The sequence below is a fragment of the Scyliorhinus canicula genome, chromosome 2 (assembly GCF_902713615.1).
Source record: "Scyliorhinus canicula chromosome 2, sScyCan1.1, whole genome shotgun sequence".
NCBI classification, from domain to species: Eukaryota; Metazoa; Chordata; class Chondrichthyes; order Carcharhiniformes; family Scyliorhinidae; genus Scyliorhinus; species Scyliorhinus canicula.
The window spans coordinates 170,065,831-170,090,937 of NC_052147.1; the positions used below are offsets into that span (position 1 = coordinate 170,065,831).

General features: G+C 52.9%; 1 protein-coding gene across 1 annotated transcript in view; it reads right to left on the reverse strand.

Moving 5' to 3' along the window:
* Positions 1-25,107, reverse strand: part of kcnh3 (potassium voltage-gated channel, subfamily H (eag-related), member 3) — a 1,115,372-nt gene that overhangs the window by 97,936 nt on the left and 992,329 nt on the right. Inside the window, exons 11-12 of the mRNA XM_038789040.1 lie at positions 23,966-24,180; positions 3,472-3,806 (exon numbers count right to left, since the gene is read on the reverse strand). Coding sequence (XP_038644968.1) covers positions 3,472-3,806; positions 23,966-24,180 — 550 coding nt within the window. The remainder of the gene's footprint in view (positions 1-3,471; positions 3,807-23,965; positions 24,181-25,107) is intronic.

A 25,107-nucleotide genomic window follows, 5' to 3' on the forward strand; every position in this document is an offset into this window, starting at 1 on the left:
TGGAATTTTCTAACAATTCGACTAGGCCGGTGAACCTACCTTCCAGAAACTCCTTCGTTGTTATGCACTATAATTCACCCCGGCCACGCATCTGGCAAACTCATTTGCATCCTCTGGCGCATTGAAGTAATAGACTTTGTCCTTGAGGTCACTCATAGGTGAACGGATACACCACACCAAATCTCACTTTGCTCTTGCACAGTGCGGCCGTGGCCTTATTGAACACTGCACGCCTTCTCCCCAGCTATGCCCCAACGTCCTGGTATATTTTGATGGCATGGCTCTCCCATCTACAGCCCTGATGGTCCTTTGCCTAACTCAGGACCCGCTCCTTGTCCAGGTATCTATGAAAGCTGATGATGATCACCCATGGTGGCTCCCAGATCTAGGCTTCTGCCTCAGCGACCGATGGACCCAGTCCAATTCAGGAGAGCTTGGCAAGGCCCCCTCCCCCACCAACTTTCCAAACATTTTGAACATATATTTTGTGGAGTGTGAGCCATCCAGGCCCTTCAGCAGCTCAACGATTCTTAAGTTTTGTCGTCTGCAGCGGTTCACCAGACCGTCAACCCTGGCCTTTAGCACTTTAAGCTTTTTAGCCAGCAACACCATCTCTGCCTCCAAGGAGACAATCCAATCATTATGGTCAGAGAGTGCCACCTCCACCTTCTGTATTGTCTCATCTTGTACCTCCATCTACCGGTCAATCTTTTTCACGGCTGTCCTAATAGGGGTCAAAGCCTCCTCCATTGTCTTTTACAGATCCTCAGCGACTACCTGCCGCTGCTTCTTAAATTAGTCTGTAAATAAGCTAGCCAATGTCTCAATCAACCACGAAGGGGCCAATGCCATAGTAGAAGCCTTCGCCATGCTCCCCCATCCTGAGGCTATAGGAACTTCTGAGTCTGATGATGATCCCTTACCTGGGGCAGGATTCTCCCCTATGCGGCGGGGCGGGGGGTCCCGGAGTAGAGGAATGGCGTCAACCACTCCGGCGTTGGGCCTCCCCAAAGGTGCGGAATTCTCCGCACCTTTAGGGACTAGGCCCGTGCCGGAGTGGTTGGCGCCATGCCAACTGGCGGCAAAACCGGCGCCAACAGCCTTTGACGCCCGCCGGCCAGCGTCGGGGCTGGCCGAAAGGCCTTCACCGGTTCAACATGCGGCTGCTGACGTCACCACCGGCGCATGCGGGGTAGGGGGGGTCTCTTCCGCCTCCGCCATGGTGGAGGCCGTGGCGGTGGTGGAAGAAAAAGAGTGCCCCCACGGCACTGGCCCGCCGGCCGATCGGTGGGCCCCGCTCGCGGGCCAGGCCACCGGGGGGGCACCCCCCGGTGCCCTGCGCCCACCCCAGGACCTCGGGGGCCCTCTTTCGCCGCCAATCCCACCGCCACCAGAGGTGGTTGAAACCACGTCGGCGGGAGAGGCCTGTCAGTGGCGGGACTTCGGCCAATCGCGGGCTGGAGAATCGCCGCGGGGGCACGCCGATCGGCGCGGTGCGATTCCCACTCCCACCGATTCCCGGGTGGCGGAGAATTCCGGCCACGGTGGGGGCGGGATTTACGCCGGCCCCGGGCGATTCTCCGACCCTGCGGGGGGTCTGAGAATTCCGCCCCTGACTTCTGACTATTATATTTACCGGGTATTACTCATATGAGGGGATCCTATCCCATCAAACTAAATTAATTTCCTCCCAAAAATCACCCATATACTGGACAGAAAGTACCTAAACTAAAGTGTCTTGGTGGGAGCCACCGCATGTGCGACTGCTCACCGGAAGTCCCCCTAAGTGTCCAAAGATGTGTAGGTTAGGTGGATTGGAAATGATCAATGTACGGATTCCAGGGTATGGCGGGGGGAGTGGGCCTAGGTAGTATGCACTTTCGGAGAGTCGGAGCCGTCTTGGTGGTCCGAATGGTTTTCTTCTGTACTGTAGGGATTCTATGACAGTCTGACCTGACTACCAGTTCTCCCACCTACCTACCCCACCCATTTCACCCGCCACCCATTCACTCACTCACACACGTACTCACCGCAGCCACCTAACCATTCACCTATCCATTTACCCACCTACCCATCCACCAACCTACACACCTCACCAACCTATCCACTTCACCAACGTGCTCTCCTACCTATCATTCACTCACTCACCCATCCACTCATCTATTCATCCATTACCCCATCCCAATCACCATCCACCCACCCACTCATGGACACCCATCCATATACTCACCCACACTGTCTCATTAAAAGGCTGGGCCTGTAAACATTTATAGAATAAGGCAGATGGCGCTGTAAAAAGTGAGTGCATCCTCTCTTCCCCAGACCCTACTCCACTGACTGGAGCGCAAGGGAGACACTGTGCTCTGCATTTGTTGCAGCTTTGGCAATGCACAGTGGTGCGGGGTTGGGGGAAACTTTGTGCGCAGCAGCAATGCTGTGGTGACCAGAATATTCAAACCCTGGTGACCGTTCAATAGGCACAGAAAATACCCTTGCAACTCTCCAAATAGGAGGATATAAATAAACTGGCAGACATTCTGATTCCTGCAGAATTCACTGCAACGTGGTTCTACTCACAGGTAGCATTACCTATGGATGATCCATTCATTAAAATATCAACGGATAGCTCATTTGTTCTACCCAGATAAAAATGTTAACAGACATACCATTCACAGGAGTCTGCAAATATACCAACATTCACTAAACTATCTCAACAAAGTTACAAATAACTCATTCGCTAGATCCTGTAAATATCAGTGGCAATAAACAGACCATTCACTAAACACTATACAAAGACCAATAGGTTGTTTATTCATTGAGTTGTGGTAAATCTGTCAATATTTACAATTCCCTCAACAGGTCTGATAGCATCTGTGGAGACAGAAGGGAGACAACGTTTTGAGTCTGGATGACTCTTTGTCAAAGCTGGAGCGAACTGGAAATGGGGTCAGATTTATACAGTTGTTGGGGGTGGGGGGAGGCATGGAGCAGTGGGCTGGATAGAGGGCCAGCGAAAGGTGGAGATTGACAAAGATACCATAGTCAGAAAGACAAAGGGAATGAATATTCTGGTCAGGAAGACAAAGGAGATTGTCCAGTATTTTCTGTTTTTGTTTCAGATTCTAGCATCCACAGTAATTTTCTTTTATTTACAATTCCCTCTGTGTAACTATACAAAAGATAGTCCATTCACTATATTATGTAAATATACAACAAATGATAGTCAAAGCACACTCTGGTTTTGGGAAGAATCTACTATTCCCTCACAGGCCAACATCCTTTTTGATATGGGTGACAATTAAGTCTGACATTAAAAGCAAAACCTTGACTGTGGCCTGTTGATCATGATTTCTACAATCTGGATTGGCTGCATTAGGGTGATGAACGGAATGAAACCTTCACTGTTGGTCAAAAAGTAACAAATAGATTCTGTCTTAAATTCTCAATTTAATGGAATGAAAAGCCACTTACCTTGGGCTGAGGTCAGAGATTGCAGTACAGTTTATAGCAGGGATTTGTAATTTGGATGGCTTGCTTCCATTGTTGTTAAAAAGTCTGTCTTTGCCAATATCCTCATTGCTGTTCTGCAGGGTTCCTGTGGGTGGAGTAGCTAGCTTGGACAAGTGTTTTGTTGGCAACAAACACCTGCTAACCTTTGGTGAGTGAAATGCTTTGATGGGTGATGTTATTCCTGTTGTACTATTTGCATTGGGAGACAGAGGTGTGTTCTCATCATCTTCAAGCTCTTCATCCTCCAGGATAGAAGGCAGCTTTTGGATAACTCCCCCATTGCGCTCATATTCCAACTACAAAGGAACACAGAACAAAGCAAGACCATTCAAGTGATCAGTACTGAGAGAATGACAAGCTAATGTTGTTCACCCTTACACATAATGTCCTTTGTGTTACGTGCATCACAACAGGACAGTCATTATTATTGATAAAATAATGTAATTGTTTTGAATCTCAAGCAGAAAGAATTAGAGAGACTCTTGGGTGATTTTAACCAACCCTTCTAGGAATGTGGTGACTCACTGCATCATTAAAAACACCTCAGTAAATTTACCGCCTCATTCCAGTTTACCGCACCTTAATTAAGCCGTTTTGTTCAGGTGACCATTATACCTGCTTGACTCAGAGAAGACAGCCTTCCACTTTCTTGTGACATATGGTTTGAGGGTGTCCAAATGAGAATGAGTTCACAAATTTAAAATTTATGTAAGGTTGCAACAAGTAGTTAGCTGCACTTAATGCTGATTAATATTGTTTTTTTTAATGCTAGTGATGCTAACTCAACCAAGTGGATTCAGTGCATCTGGCAGCTTGCAACAGCACCAGCTAAAGGGGGCGCGATTCTCCGCTCCCCACGCCGGGTGGGAGAATCGCGGGAGGGCCGGGCGACTGATTTCACGCCCCCCTGGCGCCCCCCGCGATTCTCCCACCCCCCCGCTCGGAAGAATCGGCGCTCGCCATTTTTCACAGTGACCAGAGATTCTCCGACCTGGATGGGCCGAACGGCCTGCCGTTCGCGACCGTTTCATGACGGCGGCAGCCACATCTGGTCGCTGCCGTCGTGAACATGGGCGCCAAAGGCCCGTTTGAAGCTTGTGGGGGGCGGAGAGGGGAGTGAGCACCACGGCCGTGCTCGGGAGGGGACTGGCCCACGATTGGTGCCCACCGATCGTCGGGCCGGTGTCTCAAAGCGACGCACTCTTTCCCTTCCGCCACCCCGCAAGATCAAGCCGCCACGTCTTGCGGGGCAGCGGAGGGGAAGATGGCCACCGCGCATGCGCGGGTCTGAGCCGTCAGCCGTCGTGACGTCAGGCGCGCATGCGCAGGTTGGAGCCGGCCAACCTGCGCATGCGCGGCTGACGTCACATAGGCGCTGACGTCACATAGGCGCCGCCGTCGCCTCATTCTCAGCGCGCCGCCTTGACGCAAGTGTCAAGGCCCGGCGGCCGAGAATAACGGAGCGCCGCTCCTAGCCCCCCGGGTGGGGGTGAATACGGTGAGAGGAGCGGCCTCCGAGGCCGTTGTGAAACTCGGCCGAGTTCACGACGGATTCCCGATTTTCCCCGGGAGCGGAGAATTCCGCCCCACCTCTCTCAAAGAGTTTCACACCTTCTAGCTTTACTGAACCCAGTTAGTTTACTTTGGTGTTGCAGTGAAGCCCTTAGGTTACAAATTGCATCACCGAAACCAATATAATAACAATGATCTTTATTATTGTCACAAGTAGGCTTACATTAACACCGCAATGAAAGTTAAGGAAAGACTTGCAATTCGTAGTGCCTTTCATGACCTCTGGGTGTTTCAAAGTGCAGCAGCCAATTTTAGTACAGCAGTAAAATAATGACCAAATTTTAGTCATGTTGATTGATGGATAAATGTCGGACAGAACACCGAGGAGAACTGCTCTTCCCTGAAATAATGCAACAGGATCTTTTACATCCAAAATACAGCACTTTTGACAGTGCAGCAATTCCTCAGTACTAAAGTACTAGATGTAGATGTGTGCTCAAATCAGTTAGACTTGAACCCGTAAAACGACTGATTTGGAAGCAGGAGTGTTTCCACTGAACTACATTTAAAACCAGCTTACTCAGCTATCCTTAACATCTTGTGATCGCGTGTGGAAAGTATTCACACTGGAATTTTGAGATTTCTGTCAAAACTCTAATTCTAAGTCTCGAAGCTGGAGTTAAAAAATGTTCTCCTAGTCCTAATTCATTGGTTCTGCAACTCAGCAGACTAAACAAGGAAGCCTTTCTGATATAAACATGCCCGAAATTAATATCCTTCACTTCAGGCTGGCAATAACACATGGGGAACAACTTGGTGTAAATTGCAAAATATTATTGTTCCTTTTTGTTGCAGCGAAAGTATAGGGTCAAACTGGCACTTTAACATGTCAAACTTAAGGAACACAGATTTCTCAACCTTTTCTGGAAGAAATAAATTTCAAATTTAACCAGCCTGAGAAAATCTCTTACTTGGTTGGTGCTTAATACAGCAAGACAAGGCATTTGAATGTATTATTTTGTGCACGACTGAAAAGTAGCTAATTAATTGGGACACGGATGTTCCCTGCTACTTAGGACCAAGGATAGATTTTGAACTTCCTGTGTGGGCATTGCACGCTGGCCAATCATTATAGCAACAGACCTATATTTAACAGAAACTGAATCGGCCAGTTGCTTGCTACAATGCCGGCCGTTTTACCATGTGTAAAAATTAGGCCCGGTCAGCTAGTAGAACATCTGGCCCAATCTCACTGAAAAAAGACTTCAGTGAAAAATGTATATTCTATGACCCTAAAACAGATATTTTTGTGAAGACATGGCTGATTCAGCACCGATGTAGCATTTTCCAGCTTTGAAGATCTGGGGCGGGATTCTCCCCTACCCGGCGTGACGGAGGGTGCCGGCGTAGGGGAGTGGCGCCAACCACTCAGGGGTCGCGCCTCCTCCAAAGGTGGGGAATTCTCCCCACCTTTGGGGGCCAGCCCCGCGCCGGAGCAGTTTGCACCGGTAGACTGGCGCAAACACCCGGCGCAGTCGGTAGCGGGGCTGGCCGAAAGGCTTTCGGCGGTCGGCGCATGCGCCGGCAGTGACGTCAGCGGCAGCTGGCCGCTGACCTCACTGCCGGCGCATGCGCGATGCGGGGTTCTCCTCCGTGTCCGCCATGGCGGAGGCCGTGGCGGCGCGGAAGGAGAAAGAGTGCCCCCACGGCACTGCCCCGCGGAGTGAGCGGGGGGCCCCGATCGCGGGCCAGGCTTCCGTGGGGGCACCCCCCCGGGTCCGATCGCCCCCCGCCCCCCCCAGGACCCCGGGGGCCCGCTCGCGCCGCTGAGTCCGCCGTTTCTGAGGTGGTGTACACCTCGGCGGCGGGAGAAGGCCTCCCAGCGGCGGGACTTCGGCCCATCCGGGCCGGAGATTTAAAGGTGAGTTTTTAAAAAATGAAATCCCGCCGGCGCCAGCTGTTTTCACAGGCTGCCGGCGGGATTTGCACAACGCCGGTTTTTTACCGGCGGGAGAATTAGGAGACCTGCGGGAGCGGAAATCACGCCGCTTCCCGCCAATTCTCCGACCCTGCGTGGGGTCGGAGAATCCCGCCCCTGAAATGCAAAACCAATGCAGCAGCTTGAAAAGAACAGAAGTGTTTAAATTCACACCCTCACCACCTTCATTGTTTGGTTCTCTACCTTCCTGTTGTTTGTGATCTGCTGCACTCTGCTATAGAACCTCCCTCTCTTCCATTCCTTCAAACTCCCCATCATCCTGCGGAGAAGACCAGGGGCACCATTTAACAACAAAAAAACAGAACCCTGTTTTGGGTGTGTATGGTGGGGTGTTTTTTAGAGCCTGCAGCAACGAGAACAACCCCGCTATCAAATGGGACTTTTGGGGTTTTTTTGGCCTCAGTCGGGGACACCCTTACGAGTGCAGGATTTAAAAATGCCGCCCTGATCTCTCGACTCCCTCAGCCACTCCACCACGGCCACCGCCCTCCCACCCCCCCCAACATACCTCTTAGGGGGTTCTCAAGTCTCCTCTCTCACCCCACCACTTAAGGGCAGTGCACACGCAGGCCCTATCCATGGCATGGGCAACCTGGCACTCAGGCATCTTGGCAGTGCCAGCCTCGCATCCTGGCAATTTCCCTGCCAGCCTGACTGTGTCATGCTGGCACTCTGTGCCACAATGTGGCACTGTCAAGGTGCCAGGCTGGAAGTGCCCAGGTGCCTGGTAGGCAGTGGAAGTGCCAGGATGCCACCCTGCCCAGAGTCGGACCACTCAGGGGCCTTCAATGGCCTGCAAGACCCCCCAGGTGTTGTTACACCTGGTCTCTATTTGTGTGGACCAGTGCTAAATGGCGCCTGGTTGAGGCCACGCTGGGGAGGCCGTTAGTTCCCTGGTGCTGGAATAATCCGGAGCAGATATATTTAAATAAGCCTAATGGCTCATTTGAATATGTTAATCTGGATCTCGCCCAGCCAGGATGAGATTGGAACGGCACTTGTGGGGGTCTCCCAAGGGATCGGAGGCACCCAGGTGCTTGCCCTCTGGGCAGGGTGGCACCCTAGCCCTACTGATGCCAGCATGGCACCCTGGTACTGTGACCTGGGTGTCAGCCTAGCACTGCCAAGGTGGCACTGTCAGCTGGCAGGGGCACTGCAAAGAAGTCAAGCTGGCATTTTTCACACAACGGGGATTGGGGCAGAGGGCTCTGTGCGGGGGGGTGGGGGGAGGGTGACGATCCCTTATAGATGAGTTGCAGCTTCGGAGGTTTTGGGTTGCATCGGGGGGGTTGAGAGATCGAGAGACCATTTCCCTGTACTGAGGAGTTCTGGCGGGCGGGAGCTCCTCAGTGCAGAAACTGGACTAGGTGCGGCCTCGGCCGTGTGTTCTCCGCTGAGGCCCCGAACTACCCAAATGGCTGTTGACAGCGTGGATAGATAGTAGACCTTTCTAAAGTTTTCAGACCTCCAGCACTGGCAGCATCCTGGTAAGTCTTGGCAACTTCTCTACTTACAATTTAGATTTAAATTTGAAATGGTAATGGGTGGCACAGTGGCACAGTAGTTAGCACACTTGCTTCACAGCGCCAGGGTCCCAGGTTCAATTCCTGGCTTGGGTCACTGTGCTGAGTCTGCACGTTCTCCCCGTGTCTGCATGGGTTTCCTCCGGGTGCTCCGGTTTCCTCCCACAAGCCCTGAAAGGCACGCTGTTAGGTAATTTGGACATTCTGAATTCTTCCTCTGTGTACCTGAAAAGGCACCGGAGTGTGGCGACTAGGGGCTTTTTACAGTAACTTCATTGCAATGTTAATGTAAGCCTACTTGTGACAATAAAGATTATTATTATGGTGTTTCTCGATGCTCCAAATGCCAATATATACCCAGCTACTGCGCTCTGGGACTCTGGTCCCATTTGAGTAGATCGCACTCTGTAACTTGACAGCTTGGTTGGGATAAAGGTGAGACAGAGGACCAGTGCAGGATAAAAGAATTAATAACGCTGCTTGGTTAATGGGCACAGACTAGGATGATTCACAATCTATAAACTGTACTTACAGGGAGTCAAATCCCTTTTCATTGAGAAATATGCCAGGATAAAGTCAGGGAGCATTCAAGGCAATGTGGGGTCTTTGGTAGCTTACACCCTGGGGAAGACTGCAAGGTGGGCAAGGCCTTGTATTCTCATGTCCTATTTCTCTGCTCACTGGGAAAGTGATGCCTGTGCTCCTGCTAGTGTAGAGATTGCCAGAGGCTCTCCTGATACAATCCTGCACAGGCAACCTTAGAGACGTCACTTGTATCACCAGCCGCAACCTGGGAGGATACTAATGCTGTCGATGACATGGGTGAGGCTCCAGTGCAGCAGGTGATGTAGCTCACTGGAGGCCATTTTTGTGAAACAAAGGTGCAGGAGAAATTGCTCCTCGATTAAACTGAGATATGAGGAATGTTCCCAATGCGACAATGGCCTGCGTCTGGTCAGTGCCCTCCTTTTCCAACATCTCCCAGCTGCTCCCCTTTGTATGTTGAGTATCAACCCTTTAAATGAAACTCCTATAGCGTCCCTTCTGCCTGTTGGTGCTACTTGCTTGATCAATTTTGTAACAGGACAAGCCAAGCAGTGAAGCAGAGCAATTTCACAAACAGTTTCAGTAACAAGGATTATTTCAACTTTAAAAAAAATTAGAATAAAGATTTTACATGTTTCTGGCTCATGATGTGGATGCATCCAGAGAAACCCAATCCAATAAGATGGGTAGGGTATTTAGGGTGAGGAATGATCACGTGTAGAGCATCTGTTAAATTGGATACTTAAGTGTCCACCATATGCCTATAAGATGGTTATAGTGCGACTGATCAGCAATGATATGTTGTACGCTGATGAGCACAAAAAATTAACCAAGAGATTTCAATAAATAAAATGCAAAGCAGTTCACAGCTGGATTTAAAGTTTGCGACGTGTTTTTTTTCTTTATTCGTTCAAGGGATGTGGGCATCACTGGCCGTGCCAACATTTGTTGCCCATCCCTGAGGGCATTTAAGAGTCAACCACATTGCTGTGGGTCTGGAGTCACATGGAGGCCAGACCAGGTAAGGATGGCCCATTTCCTTCCCTAAAGGACATTAGTGAACCAGATGGGTTTTTATGACAATCGACATTAGTTTCATGGTCATCATTAGACTTTTAATTCTAGATTTTTATTGAATTCAAATTCCACCATCTGCCGTGATGGGATTCGAACCCATGTCCCCAGAGCCGTTACCCTGGATTGCTAATCCAGTAACATGTGTATGGTAATCCAGTCTCTTGTGATGCTAGACAATCTTTATGTGCAATGAAAAAACACGACCATTTCAAGAGGTAACAAAAGGACATTTTAATCTGAAAAATTTAAAAATGCGCATTTCCCAATCATATTTTTGGGGAAACACGTTATCCCTTTCCTCTTTCAGAAATTTCTGGTGGAAGTGAATCTTGTGTCATGCGAGTAATATAAGGGAGCTTTGTGGAGGCTTCTCATTATCAACCTGCTATATATTTTTAACTCTCGCTCTCAATAATTCATGAACATGGACTGATTCAGTCTTCCAACTGCTATTTTTAGCGAGAGTAGCAATCCCTTTGGGAACTCAGAAGAGCTAGCCAGAAGCAATGTTTTAAAAGAGAGTCCACATGCACAGATCCTTTGCACAAATGTACAGTCATCAATTTATGTGCAACCTTGGCTCTTTCAGGCAGTTTGCAAAAGAAAGGGAGGATTTTGTTGAATTATTGAAACTGTCTTTTTCATTCTTCTGCTGAAACATATCATCTGGGAGGTAATTACAGGAATCTGCAAATCAATTTTTTTCCCCATCCACGCTCTTGAAACGATTGTGTCAGCCTGTGCAGAGAAGCCTGCCCTGTCTGTGTTATTGATGAGATGAGAGAGGAGGTAGAGTGCATGCTGCTATTTTTAGCTCGAGTGTCACAGCCGAAGTCCCTGTGAGAGTTGCAAAGCTCCAGGACAAGCTAGTGTTATTTTAGGCTGTGCTGTTTATTATTAGAAACAGTCTGTCAGATCTCATTTGAGGCAGAAATATCTTTTAACTCCCAACAGTAAAAGCCCTAGCACTGCACAATTATATGTTTCTAAATTCAGTTACTTTCAATTTCCCAGACCAGTCACAAGACAATTCTTCATAAGTGTCCTGACTGGTTTTGCCACCATTATAAAATATCACCTCCATTTATGCTGAGCTGTCAGTAATGAATGGGGTTTGTCACATTTCACAGTCCTCATGCTTTCCCTGTCTGCATTAAATGATTTTTATCTTTAATTTTCATCCCTCCAATCTTCTTGGCACGGACTCAACCTTGATTAAATTTGACATAAAGAAGCCACCCAAGGTATTCCTCAGATGGCATAAGTTAATAGATATGTTGATCCAGGAAGAGAGAGACTATACCTGGTGATTGAAAGTGTGGTCAAAGAGTGAGGTTTTGACCAGGTTTGTACAATGGAAAGAGAGGTGGAGAGTGTTCTTTTGGAGTCCTGGGGTGTGATTGGCAACAAGGCCACTCCATACCTTTCGCAAGCTATTCTACAGGGACATGGCAGACTATATGACTGTCGGGGAGTCATTTTCAAACCCAGGTCGCGACACGTGGGTGGATCGCAGAAGGGTATTGGGATAGTTGGCGGCGTGACCGGCTTTTAGAAATGGCGGCCACAATCGGCTTTCAGAATGCTGAACGTTCTGTGCATGCGTGCCCCCTCAACAATGCACAGACCGGGAGCCCTGCGGGGCAGAACGACTCCTCCTAATGTCAGCGTGCTGAACAGATTTGTTTTTTAATTGCTGGCATCTTCCTGCCTGGAGCTGTGGCAGAGAGCAGGTCACGCGCCCCAAACACTGACATCAAGTGCTCTGGGTGCGCGAGAGTGATTCCTCCATTTTGCAACTGCCAGCAGTGGTGGTGTGAGCTCCAGGGACTCTGGTAAACAACCCATGAAGAAGAAGCTGATAACTGGAACAAAGCAGCATAATGATGAATACTTGAGGTGTGGGTTATTAATTGTCAATCAAGATTATTAACCAGGATTCAAAGTTCATGTTTGTTATATGCAGGGACGCACTGGCAAATGGAAGTTTAAAAACCCTCAAAACATCAAAGGCATTTTAAGAATAAGCATGGCGAATTTGAGGACAAATCTTTCTTTTTTTTTTAAAGAGAACTTAAATCATCAGCTGAAGTCATTTTCAGAAGTGTAACATTGAAAACAAGACAATTGAGATCATGAGGATCAAACAGGCTCGCCTGTCACATTAAAGGTAAGTGAAAATGGCAAGTCGCGAAGTTCGGGTGGCATGGGTTGTGAAGGTCGGCTGCCATGGATCAATAAGGTCGGCCGGCATGGGTCCCAAAGGATGGTCAGCTGGCAAAAGTGAGTCACTCCAGAGCGTGGCCCGGTCACTGTGGGTCATGGCTGAGGGCATCGGCAGCATTGACTGGGCACTGTCTGGCATGGCACAGACCCAGAGGGAGGTGGCGCAGTCACTGGCTGATGTGGCATAGATCCAGAAGGTGGTGGTACAGTCACAGCATGATGTGGCGCAGTGCTAGAGTGAGGTGGTTCACTCCCTGTGCTCTATGGCCGTGACCATTGAGACCCTGGTCGGGAAGGGAGCGGGCCTCCAGGATTGGCAGCGCCAGGTGGCAAGGGAGCCTCAGGAGTTTTCTCCGCTCGCAGCCCTGTCACATGTAGTAGCCCGGGGGCCGTCAGGCACCCTGAGAAAGGAGTTGGTAATATGGCCTGTGCCGGTGACTCCTGCAGGGGAGGTGCCAAAACAGCACAGCGCCTCAGACTCTCTCCCCCCTCCCGCACCCCTGTCTCTGGTGCATCTGATGGGCAGTGAGCATAACCATGTCATCTGGGACACTCGAGCAGCAGCCGGTCTCACCCAGGCCCTGTCACCCCAGAAGACCCAGGGGACCCAGGTAACAGGCAGGAATCGCAGCAGCCCATCTCCACTCCTGATGTGTTGCATTTTGGCCCTTATGGCCTGAAATATAGACACCAGTTAAGAACAGAGAACAAAGAACAAAGAGCAAAGAAAAGTATAGCACAGAAACAGGCCCTTCGGCCCTCCAAACCTGTGCCGACCATGCTGCCTGACTAAACTACAATCTTCTACACTTCCTAGGTCCGTATCCCTCTATTCCTATTCTATTCATGTATTTGTCAAGATGCCCCTAAAATGTCACTATCGTCCCTGCTTCCACCACCTCCTCCGGCAACGAGTTCCAAGCAGCCACTACCCTCTGTGTAAAAAACTTGCCTCGTACATCTACTCTAAACCTTGCCCCTCGCACCTTAAACCTATGCCCCCTAGTAATTGACCCCTCTACTCTGGGGAAAATCCTCTGACGATCCACTTTGTCTATGCCCTTCATAATTTTGTAGACGTCTATCAGGTTGTCCCTCAACCTCCTTCGTTCCAGTGAGAACAAACTGAGTTTATTCAACCGCTCCTCATACCTAATGCCCTCCATGCCAGGCAACATCCTGGTAAATCTCTTCTGCACTCTCTCTAATGCCTCCACATCCTTCTGGTAGTGTGGCGACCAGAACTGAACACTGTATTCCAAGTGTGTCCTAACTAAGGTTCTATTCAGCTGCAACATGACTTGCCAATATTTATACTCAATGCCCCGGCCAATGAAGGCGAGCATGCCGTATGCCTTTTTGACTACCTTCTCCACCTGTGTTGCCCCTTTCAGTGACCTGTTCAAGTTGGCATGGGTGCAACATATAGGGTAGCGATAGGGCTTGGGCACAAACCTGTATGCATACATGTTCACAGGTACACAATAAACACATGTTCACAACGTTTCAACCTGCCTCGGAGCTCTGTCAGAATGTTGTGAGGAAAGGGCTGGGCAGCCTGCAGAGGGGACGCTGGGGACGAGCGGGGAGCTGGGTGGACATTGGGGGTGGCCATGGGCCAGGGACCCCAGTTCAGCCAGTGCTCACCGCTCGGGTGCCCCATCCTCATCTTTCCCCCTGCCACCATCCCTACCTCTGCCACCCCATGGTTTCTGTGGGACTGTGTGATGGAATGGCCAGCTCGCATGCAGGGTGGACGGTGAAAAGTGCTACTGCGGGCAGGAGTCAGGCGTCGCCAGAGTACATCGCAGAGTGGGTTGTCTTCATCTTCCATCCCATGGACCAGATCCGCTGTCACTGCCAACCCAGGGCCCACACCCGTAGTGAGGCTGGTAGGAATCACGGAGGGGGCTACAAGGGGGAGGGGGAATGGCGCTGGGGAGGTGTTATGGGAGGTGGTGGTTGGCCAGGGCGGCGGGGTTGGTGAGAGGTTTCGTGCCAATGGCCAGGCCCCTTAGTCGGTGAACCTGGAGACGATTCGAACGTCCCGTGCGCGTTGGCCCTGGCGCACACCTTGTGTGGCCTCCTGAGCCTAACCGGTCACCATGATGTGCGAGACCCTTCTAGCGCTGTACTACAGGGCCCCTCCAGAGCGGTCCAGGCACCTGAACTGCATCTTCAAGATGCCAAAGCACTGCTCTAACACATTGACACTGCCTGGACATTGGGCATAGATGTGCATGATGTGCAGCTCATGGTCAGTTGGGCAGTTGTCTCTTCATCCTCACCAGCTGACTCCTGTTCCTCTGGGGCAGGCTCTGCTGCTGCAGGTTCCTCCACAAGCGCCTTGAACTCATACAGCCTCAGTGCATCCCCCCCACCCTGGGCTGCAGTGGCCATAATTCCTGGTTGGATTCTGACAGCCTTTATCTATAGAGGGGTGAAGGGCATGCATGTTAGCATGGTGCATACCCCCATTGCCCAACCAGATCCAATGGGCACATGGTGGCCTTGGCCTGCACTGCAGCCCTCCCCCCATCTCCTTCCCCACCCCCAGTCATTCCCCCGGCACTCCGCCCTCCCCACTCCTGACCCGGTCAGTGCCTGGCACTGTGGGGTCCTCTGGCCCTGGAACCCATCACTGCTGTCAGGGGTACTGGGGGCTGGTGCTACCCATGACAGCGGTACGCCTTGTTGCCCCTGCCTGGTACCCTCCTGCAAGGGCTACTGTGGGAGCTGCCCTGGGGTGGGCTACGTACTGCCCTGCTGGTGGGTGGCGGCCGGTTGGGGGGGGGGGGGGTTAGTTGGTGGGGTAGAGGTTGGGGGGGTTGGAATATGGGCAGGACCGGCAGCCCATGGTCGTGCCTCTGCATGTCCTACCTCCTCTCTCTCCCTCATTGGCCACTGCACTTGTTTCCTGATTTTTGAAACCACAAGTGAAGCATGCCATCGGTAATTTCCACCCAGCGCAGGCAGCAGAGAATACCGGGTCAGGCCTGCTACTGATATGCGAACAGTGTTTACTGTACGTGCGGAGTATAACGTGCGTGCGGAGTAGAATGCATTGAGGCCACTGTCGAGGCACAGGAGCATGACCAATTCTCCGCTCAGTCATCTTTCCTGATTTTAGTGTTGGCTGACGGAGAATCCAGCCCTGTATGTTTTTAAGAGGGAGTTAGATATAGCTCTCCTGGCTAAAGGGATCAAAGAATTTGGGGGGAAAGCTGGAGCAGGTTACTGTCTTGGATGATCAGCCATGATCATAATGAATGGCGGAGATGGCTTGAAGGGCTGAATAGCATACTCTTGTTCCTATTTTCTATGTTTTAGTGCTCCTGCATCAGTGAGGTATGGCCTCTGATTGTCTGGCAGCTCTTGGGGGATTTCTTCACCTGGATCCTAAATCTTAGTTAACATAAATAGACAAACATACGAATTCAAAACAAGAATGGGGCCACTCAGGCATCGTGTCTGCTCTGCCATTCTATAGGATCATGGCTGATCTGATTGTCAGCTGAACTCTGCATTCCTGCCTCCCTTTTATAATCTTTCATCTCATTGCTTATCAAGAGTTGACATGTCCCTGGTGTGGTAGCGTGGCCCCTTTAAGGGGCTGGTTTAGCATAGTGGGCTAAATAGCTGGATGTAATGCTGAACAAGGCCAGCAGCGCGGATTCAATTCCCGTACCGGCCTCCCGGAACAGGTGCCGGATTGTGGCGACTAGGGGCTTTTCACAGTAACTTAATTGAAGCCTACTTGTGACAATAAGCGATTATTATTATTATTATTATTATTATTAAGGGATGTGCGCTCGTGGTCCATGTGACTGGACCAGGGCCTCACATCCGGGAGCACGTGAACATCGACCACTGAAGGATCAGCTGGAGTCCAGGGGACAGGGGTTCCAATCAGAGTGAACCAGGGAGCCAGAGTGTTAACACTTATATTTGGAGACTCTGGACGGGATTCTCCCAACGAGAGACTAAGGGCGGAATTCTCCGCTCCTGCGAAAAATCGGGAAGGACGTCGTGAATTCGGCCAAGTTTCACGATGGCTCCCCACGGCCCTGTTCTCGAGCGATTCAGGCCCCAGAAATGGGCTAGGAGTGGGGCCGCGGGAACCACGTGGGCGATGACACCAGAAGCGAGCGACGCCCGAATGACGGCAGTATGACACCGCTCCGCGTTGTACAAAGGCGCGGGCGACAAAATCAACAGACGGAGAGAAGATGACGGAGCCACGGAGGGCCGCCCCGAGGTTCGGAGAGAGTGACCTCGAGACCCTCCTCGATGCGGTGGAGCAACGGAGGGGCATCATCTGCCCTAGAAGAGGGCATCGCCACCCTGCCAGCGTTGTGCGACGGGCTGTGGGGTGAGGTGGGCACGGCAGTGAGTGCTGTGGGGCAGACCCCTCGTCTGGGGAGCAATACCGGAAGAAGCTCCACAACCTCACCAGGGCTGCCAGGGCAAGTGCCAAGAGGGTGCCCCCGGGTCACAACAACCCCCCCCCCCCCCCCCGAAGACCCTCATCACCCACCTCCCCCCCCCGGGCACGAGGGGGAGGGGGGGGAAGAGAGCGAGTGGAGGGTGGTTAACAAAGTTGTCACAGACCCACATGAGCGCTGCGACCCCCTGGAGAGATGCCATGGTTTAGTTGCAATTTTCCCCCCCAACCTGTGCCAATATCTGAACGGCGTGCTGATACCTGTTGAATTGTAATGATTTAACTATGCCCCCCCCCCAACAGGACAAGACTGCTCACAACAACCGGGAGCGCAACAAGACCGGAGGGGGTTCTCCCATTATGCACCCCCTGACCGCGTTTGAGCAGAGGGCACTGGACCTTGCTGGGGGATCTGGCACCCGAGAGGTCGCGCAATGCGAGGTTGGCGGTGCAGAACCAAATGAGACAACCCTGCATGACAACCCCCCCCTCCAGCCCATCCTCTCTCCCCTCACACTCAGCCCACAGGACCCCCCATCCTCTCTCCCCTCACACTCAGCCCACTGGACCCCCCATCCTCTCTCCCCTCACACTCAGCCCACTGGACCCCCCATCCTCTCTCCCCTCACACTCAGCCCACTGGACACCCCCATCCTCTCTCCCCTCACAGTCAGTCCACTGGACCCCCCATCCTCTCTCCCCTCACACTCAGCCCACTGGACCCCCCATCCTCTCTCCCCTCACACTCAGCCCACTGGACCCCCCCATCCTCTCTCCCCTCACACTCAGCCCACTGGACCCCCCATCCTCTCTCCCCTCACACTCAGCCCACTGGACCCCCCATCCCCTTACTCAGCCCACTGGACCCACATCCTCTCTCCCCTCACACTCAGCCCACTGGACCCCCCATCCTCTCTCCCCTCACACTCAGCCCACTGAGCCCACTGGACCCCCCATCCTCTCTCCCCTCACACTCAGCCCACTGGACCATCCCATCCTCTCTCCCCTCACACGCAGCCCACTGGACCATCCCATCCTCTCTCCCCTCACACGCAGCCCACTGGACCATCCAACGCCCGGCCGAGCGTGTCTAAATAACCCCGTCTTATTCTGTTCCCTAGGGCGTGCTGACGAACATCCAGGGCCGTCTGCTGCCACACCCAGCCGGACATCTGCCACCACCACCGCTCCCAGGGCTGCACGCCAGAAGACATGGGCCGCGTGCGCCCTGCGGCCAGATATGATTGGGACGATGACACTGTGGAAATAATGACAGACGAGGACCTAGAGCTTGTGGCACTGCTGTCTCCCACACCATCCACCATCCCAGAGACACTCACCTCGGTTGGGCAATTAAGTGATGAGGCTCCTGGGTCACAGTCTGGTGTGCACCACACAGCTGAGCTGGTACAGCAGGTGGAGGTCGGAGCAGCCGAGGGGCTGGACTGTCGGAGGGCAGCCCAGGCCCAGCATCCAGCTGGCTCCCAGACGTTTCCCGGGTTCCTGGATTTACTCGACCCACCCGCAGAGCCGATGCATTTTGAAACCCAGGGACACAATGACGGGATGAGGGCCGTCTTCCAGCAGCTGCAGACGCAGTTAGAGGAGTCAAACCGCGTCCAGGAGCAGGGAGTGGTGCCGCTCATGGCAGCCACCCAGGCCGACACCGCACGGGTGGCGTCCACCCGGGCAACGGGTGAAACGGTTTCGGCCATGGGTCAGGTTATGCAAGGCGCTGGGCTTAATGTGCACGCATCATCCATGGCCCTGGAGAGGGCTGCCCTCTCACAGGCAGCAATGCGCCAGAGCCAACATGACATTGCCGGCGTGCTACAGGCCCTGGACGAGTCTCAGCAGGTCATGGCCCAGTCCCAGCACACCACGGCACAGTCCCAGCAGTCAGTCGCAGAGAGCATCAACCGCCTGACACACGTGCTGGATGGCGTCGCGCACTCATAGGTTGAGGTCGCACAGTCTCTGGCGGGAATGTCTCACTCCCTGGACTCCGTCTCTGCGAACCTTCGGAACCTGGTCGAAACGGTTGCAGGCCTCCAGGACTGGCAGCGTCAGGTGTCGGTGGGGCGACGGGACACCTCCCCGCTCGCACCTCCGTTACACAGTGAGGCCCGGGGGCCACCAGGCTCCGCGAGGGAGGAGGTGGTTCTGGAGCCCGTCCCATTAACTCCTTCACGGGACGTCCCTGAACGCTCGGCCTCCCCCGTCCCATCCCTGGTGCATCGGGTGGGCAGCGAGCAGAGCAGGGTGGCACCACGTCATTCGAAACGCCCGCGGATCAGCCTGGCCCATCAAGGCCGGGTCGCCCCAGGAAACGAGTGCCGACGGGGAGACATGTCGCAGGGGGTGATTCTCAGCAGTCCGCCTCCACTCCTGCTGTATCATCTGGGGATCCACTTAGACGTAGTTGTAGGGCCCGTAAGGCAACGAAGAGGGACACATAGTAAGTTGGCACGGGTGAAGGGCACAGATTAGTTGCAGGGGCTAGGGCATCTGTACATAATATTCACCATTAAACTCACTGTTGCACCTAACTTGTAAGACCATGTGATTTTTCCGCAGCCACAGGGATCGTGATGGTGACCGAGTGTCGCTGGGGTTGACGAGCGGTGAAACTTCAGTGCCGGGTGTGCAGTCCCTTCCCCCCCAGCCCCTCCCACAGCTTCCCCACGCGGGCACGTGATGGAGTGTCCCTGACGAACTCAGCGACCACCGAGATGGATGGATCAGCTTTTGCCATGAGTCAGACTTTGTCTAACGATTCTGAGCTCACAGCTCATCGCAGATCGGGCTGTCATCATTCAACATGGCACTGATCACACCCGCTGACACAGCCATCAATGTCGTGCCATACCGTCTGGCCCCAGTGGTAAGGGTGATGTAGAACTGGAGCAGTGTACGCAGAGCCGGGGGGGGGGGGGGGGGGGGGGGGGGGGGGGGGGGTTTGGTGGGAGTTGTGTGTTGACAGTCTGCGCGACAGGCGATGCAAGTGGTTGTGTTGGTGTTCAGCGGTGACGTCGCGCACGGCGCGTGAATCTGGCTGCCACCAGGCGTCACGTGCCCGCTGTCCTCGCCGGTGCCGTCGTGCAGCCTCCTGGACATTACCAGCACCCGGGTCCTGTCTGCGTACTGCGCTGCGCCCGACACTCCACCAACCTCCTCCTCCACCTCCTCCTCCTCCGTGTTGGACCACTGCCACTGGCTTCTCCCTCCGCCTCCTCAACCAGGGCATCTCCCCTCTGTATCACGATGTTGTGCAGCGCACAGCAGACCACAACAATGCAAGCGACCCTCTCAGGCTGGTACTGCAGGGCCCCTCCGGAGCGGTCCAGGCACTTGAATCTAATTTTCAGGAGATCAAAGCAGCGCTCCACCACACCCCTGGTTGCTGCATGGGCCTCATTGTAAAGGGTCTCCGCGTTGGTCTGAGGCCTCCGTGTAGGCGTCATCAGCCACGACCTCAGCGGATAACCCGTCACCCAGCAACCAGCCCCTCAGCCGGGGGGGGGTGTCCCTCAAACAGATCAGGGATGAACGACTGCGCAAGAATGTACGCATCATGCACACTGCCAGGGAACCTAGCGCACACGTGCATGATCTTCATGTGGGGGTCGCATACCACCTGGATATTCATGGAGTATGTCCCCCTCCTGTTTGTGAACACCTCTCTGTTGCCTGCAGGCGGGCGCATGGGGATGTGAACACAATCGATTGCCCCCTGCACCATCGGTATCCCGGCCACGTCGGCAAATCCACGAGCTCGTGAATCTTGACTTGCTCGGTCCTCGGGAAAGGTGATGTAGCGGTCGGCGATGGCATAGAGGGCGTCGGTCACATCCCGGATGCACCTGTGAACCGATGCCTGGGAGATCCCGGAGACCTCCCTGCTCGGAGACTGGAAGGAGCCGGTTGCATAAAAGTTCAGTGCAACCGTCACCTTGACGGCAACCGGGATCGCGTGTCCTCCACCCGTTCCACGTGGGGCGAGGTGCGCCACGAGTTGGCAGATATGTGCCACCGTCTCTCTGCTGAACCGGAGTCTACTCCTGCAGGTGATGTCCGGCATTGTCTGGAATGAGATCCGGGCACGGTACACCCTAGGCCTCGGTCGTCGCCTCTGGCGCCTTGACTCCACCATCAATGCCTCCTCCTCCTCCTCCTCCTCCTCCTCACCCCCATGCTGCTCGACGACGGGCAACTCCGCAGCCATTCCTTCTGCTCACGCAGCCGGCCCTGCATCCACTGTGGGATGTGGCTGTGGACGCAGCTCAATCTCCAACTGCAGTGCAGCGGCCCCAACCACTGCGCTGAACATAGCGGTTCTGTTTGAATACATTGTGCTAACCTACAGAAGGGTGGTGGGGGGCAGAGAAACGACATGTTAGACGGAGGTTAGTCGACACCTCGGCAGCTGCCTGCCACGGGATACCTGTGTGTCCCGGTGGCCTGGTCGCGCTGCTGACACGTGGCCAGCCTAACTCCTGGTCACTTTCTGCGTCCAACGGGCAGTTAACAACACGTCCTCCTCACCAGTGCGTCAGTGGCCATAAGCCACAGGGCAACCAGCGGCCGTGTCCTCATGACTGTCCTGCCATGGCAGGGCGGCTGACATGTTGCATCCGGGGGTGGATGACCCAATCCACTCCACTCACTCCCTCTACCCCCTCCACTCCCCTCACTCACTCCCTCTCCCTCCCACTACTCGCTCTCCCACTTCTCCCCCCTCCCACTTCTCCTCCTCCCCCCCCCCCCCACTTCTCCTCCTCCTCCTCCCCCCCCCCCCCCCCCCCCCCCCCCACTTTTCCCTCTCCCCCCACCCACTGGACGCAGCGTTCTCGGGGATGCCTTCCCCAGTTTGCAGAGACTCCGGGACGGTCCGCTCACCTACTCACTCCTCGTCAGCCAGCACGACCGGCTAGCGACTTTTAAAAGCAGGTGTGGACAGCGACGGCGTGACCTGGCATCACGGCGTCGGGACTTTGGCCCATCCGGGCCGGAGAATAGTGGGGGTGCTGGAGAGTCGCCATTGTGCCTCAGTCGGGCGACTCTCCGTTGTTTTGCGCGAGGAACCCGACTACGGACATTTGGCCGGTGGGGAGAATAGCGGGAGCGTGTCAGACCGGCGTCACGAGAAAAAACGGCGCGGCGCGCTATTCTCCAAACCGGCGTGACATCGGAGAATCGCGCCCCAAGTGCCGACGCCGGAGTGAAAACCGGAGTGTCGCGGTTGGCGTTGCGTAAATTACATCACCCGCGCATACGCGGTTGTCATCCTCCCCGCGGGCGCCCCGCAAGAAATGGAGGAGTGATCTTGCGGTGCGGCGGAGGAAAGGAGTGCATCTTTCAGAGAGGCTGCCCGCCGATCGCTGTTCACGCTGGCAGCGACCAGGTGTGGTTGGCGCCTGCAAGAACACGTCGTATTGGGCAGGCCGCTCAGCCCATCCGGGCCGGAGAATCGCCGCTCGCCCGTTACAAATGGCGAGCAGCGATTCTCTGAGCGGCCTGCCGTAAATCTCGGTGCGCCGGTTTGGGGGGGGGTGGGGTGGGAGAATTGCGTGCGGGTGCCGGGGCGGCATGGCAGGACTCGCCCGGTGCCCCCACGATTCTCCCGCCTGGCGTGAACTGGGAGAATTGCACCCTCTGTCTGTGCATAAATTGCCTCTAAACACTTAGGGCGCGATTCAACGAACAAATTTCAGAGTCCGGTTTCAGGCAGGTTTAGCTGCGTGTTTCCCAGTGCTGGAGCGCCTCAAAAGATCCCACTGTTCAATGGCACTTTGCCGGTTTTTTGGCTTCGGTGAGGAAATGCCCGTTGAGGTTGCACTTTCATCATCTCCTGAACTGATGAGCTCAGCTTAACTCGCCAGTACAGGGAGGCTACTTGCGAATTCCAGTGTCATTTTTAAAGGTCGTCCTGATCTTTCGACCCACTTCAGTGACTTCATCGCAGCCTCCGGACCCCCCACTTTACTCAACCCATCTCTTCCAGGGTCCTCAAGCTCCCTTCACCCCACCTCATTTGGGTAAGGCACACGCAGTCCCGACCCCTGGTACCGGAAACCTGGCTCCAGGGCACCTTGGCACTGCCAGCCTGGCCAGGGTGGCATTTCCAGTGTGTCTGGCTGGCAGTGCCAAGTTGCCATGCTGGTAGTTCCAAGGTGCCTGAGTGCCAGCGGGAGTGCCAGGATACCACCCTGCCCAATACCTGACCACCTGGAGGTCTCTAATGCCTGGGAGACCCCCCCATCTGCTGTTACACATGCCCACATTTGTGGAGACCAGTGCTAAAAAGCGCCCTGGCAAGGTATCCTAAGAATGGATGTTAGTTCACAGGCACTGGGAAAATCCGACAGATACATATTTAAATGAGCCTATTGGATCATTTAAGTATGCATATCTGGATCTCACCCAACGAGAGCGAGATCCAGATTGCGGCGTCTTGCGAAGTTCGATTGAATTTTGGAAGAACATCTCAAGCATCGTGAATCTCGCGCGAGACGTCTAGCGCGATTCAACAGCCTCATCGCGACGATTAGTTCTTCATTACCACCGTCTACCTGGTATTGCCTTGAGTCACCACATCTGCCTTAAAGACATTCAAAGCCTCAGCCTTAACCCCCTATAGAGGAATAGGATTCCAAGTCTCACCACCCTCCAAGAGAATTGTTTTCCCTCACCCTTAAATTTGTTATTCTTAAATCACTGACACTGACAGTTAAGTGCCTGATGGACACTTCATTCCAGTGGGCCATTCATTCCAGGTTAGGTTGATTGGCCATGCTAAAATTGTCCCGTAATGTCCAAAGATGTGTAGGTTAGGTGGGATTGTGGGGATAGAGAGGGGGAGTGGGCCTAGGTAGGGTACTCTTTCAGAGAGTCGGTGCAGATCCGATGGGCCAAATGGCCTCCGTCTGCACTGTAGGGATTCTGTGGATCTCAACTGGAATCAACTGTATTTGCACAAACTGAGGTGTGTACCACACAAATAGCACTTACCACTAAGCCATAGCGAAGATTAAGAGTTTGTACCTGATATACATTATCAATTGTTGATTTATAACTTGGTAACATATTCAAAAGTTTATCTACGATAATCTGGAGACATGAACTTACATCAGCATCATTCCCTTCTCGCAGGTTGTAGGTCAGGTCGTGTTGAATGTCTTCAATGAATTTCTGCGCATATTCAGGGTACAGCTCCAGTACTTCCCTCAGACCCTTCAGGATAATATACTGCAGGTCACAGTAGGTCAGAGCCTTTACGTTTGCATTGGTCTTAATCACCTGGTCCGTTGCCAAAAAGTCAGAGCCAATCAAGTCGCCTTTTCCTGGATAGGTGAAGAGAAACCTCAAGTCAGCAGTTTTCTGCATCCCTCTGGGCCAACTGGTGGAACATGTGCGAAGATGGAGGTGCAAAACACATATGGAGGGGGGGTTATTGGCTGAATCCAATCTGCTCAAATTCTGTACTAGTAGTCATTGAATATCTTATCATTTATTTATTGGTACACTGTTCCTATGCAAATGTACATTATTACTGAACAGCACAATGTACTGTGATGTTGTCCTTGGTTCAGTACTGAGCATCACATTTCGATAAAATACAAGATTTGGTTTACGATTCAGATCCAGGTATAGCGTTGAACAGACCACGTTAATGACCCTTGGCAGAATGCTGCATTAGAGAGGGATCTTGTCCATGAATCACAAAAAGTTAGCATACAGGTATAGCAAGTAATAATGTTGGCCTTTTTTTCCAAGGGGGATGGAGTATAAAAAGTTGGGAGGTCTTGCTACTACTGCACAGGACATTTGTGAGATTTCAATTAGGACAGTTTTGGTTTCCTGACTTAAGGAGGCATATACTTGCACTCGAGGAAGTTCAGAGAAGATTTACTTCTAGACTGACTCCTGGGATGAAGGTATCTTATCAGATTTTTTTTGGTTAGATCGAACCCATAGGATTCTAAGGGGGCTTGCCAGGGTAGATGCTGAGAGGATGTTACCCCTCACATGGGAGAAACCTAGAACTAGGGAGCAGAGTTTAAAAATAAGGTGTCTTTGCTGCCTCATGACACTGAGGACTCGGGTTCGATCCCGGACCCGAGTTTGATCCCGGCCCCGAGTCACTATCCTTGTGGAGTTTGCACATTCTCCCTGTGTCTGCATGGGTCTCATTCCCACAACCCAAAGATGTGCAGGGTAGGTGGATTTGTCACGCTAAAATTGCCCCTTAATTGGAATTTAAAAAATAA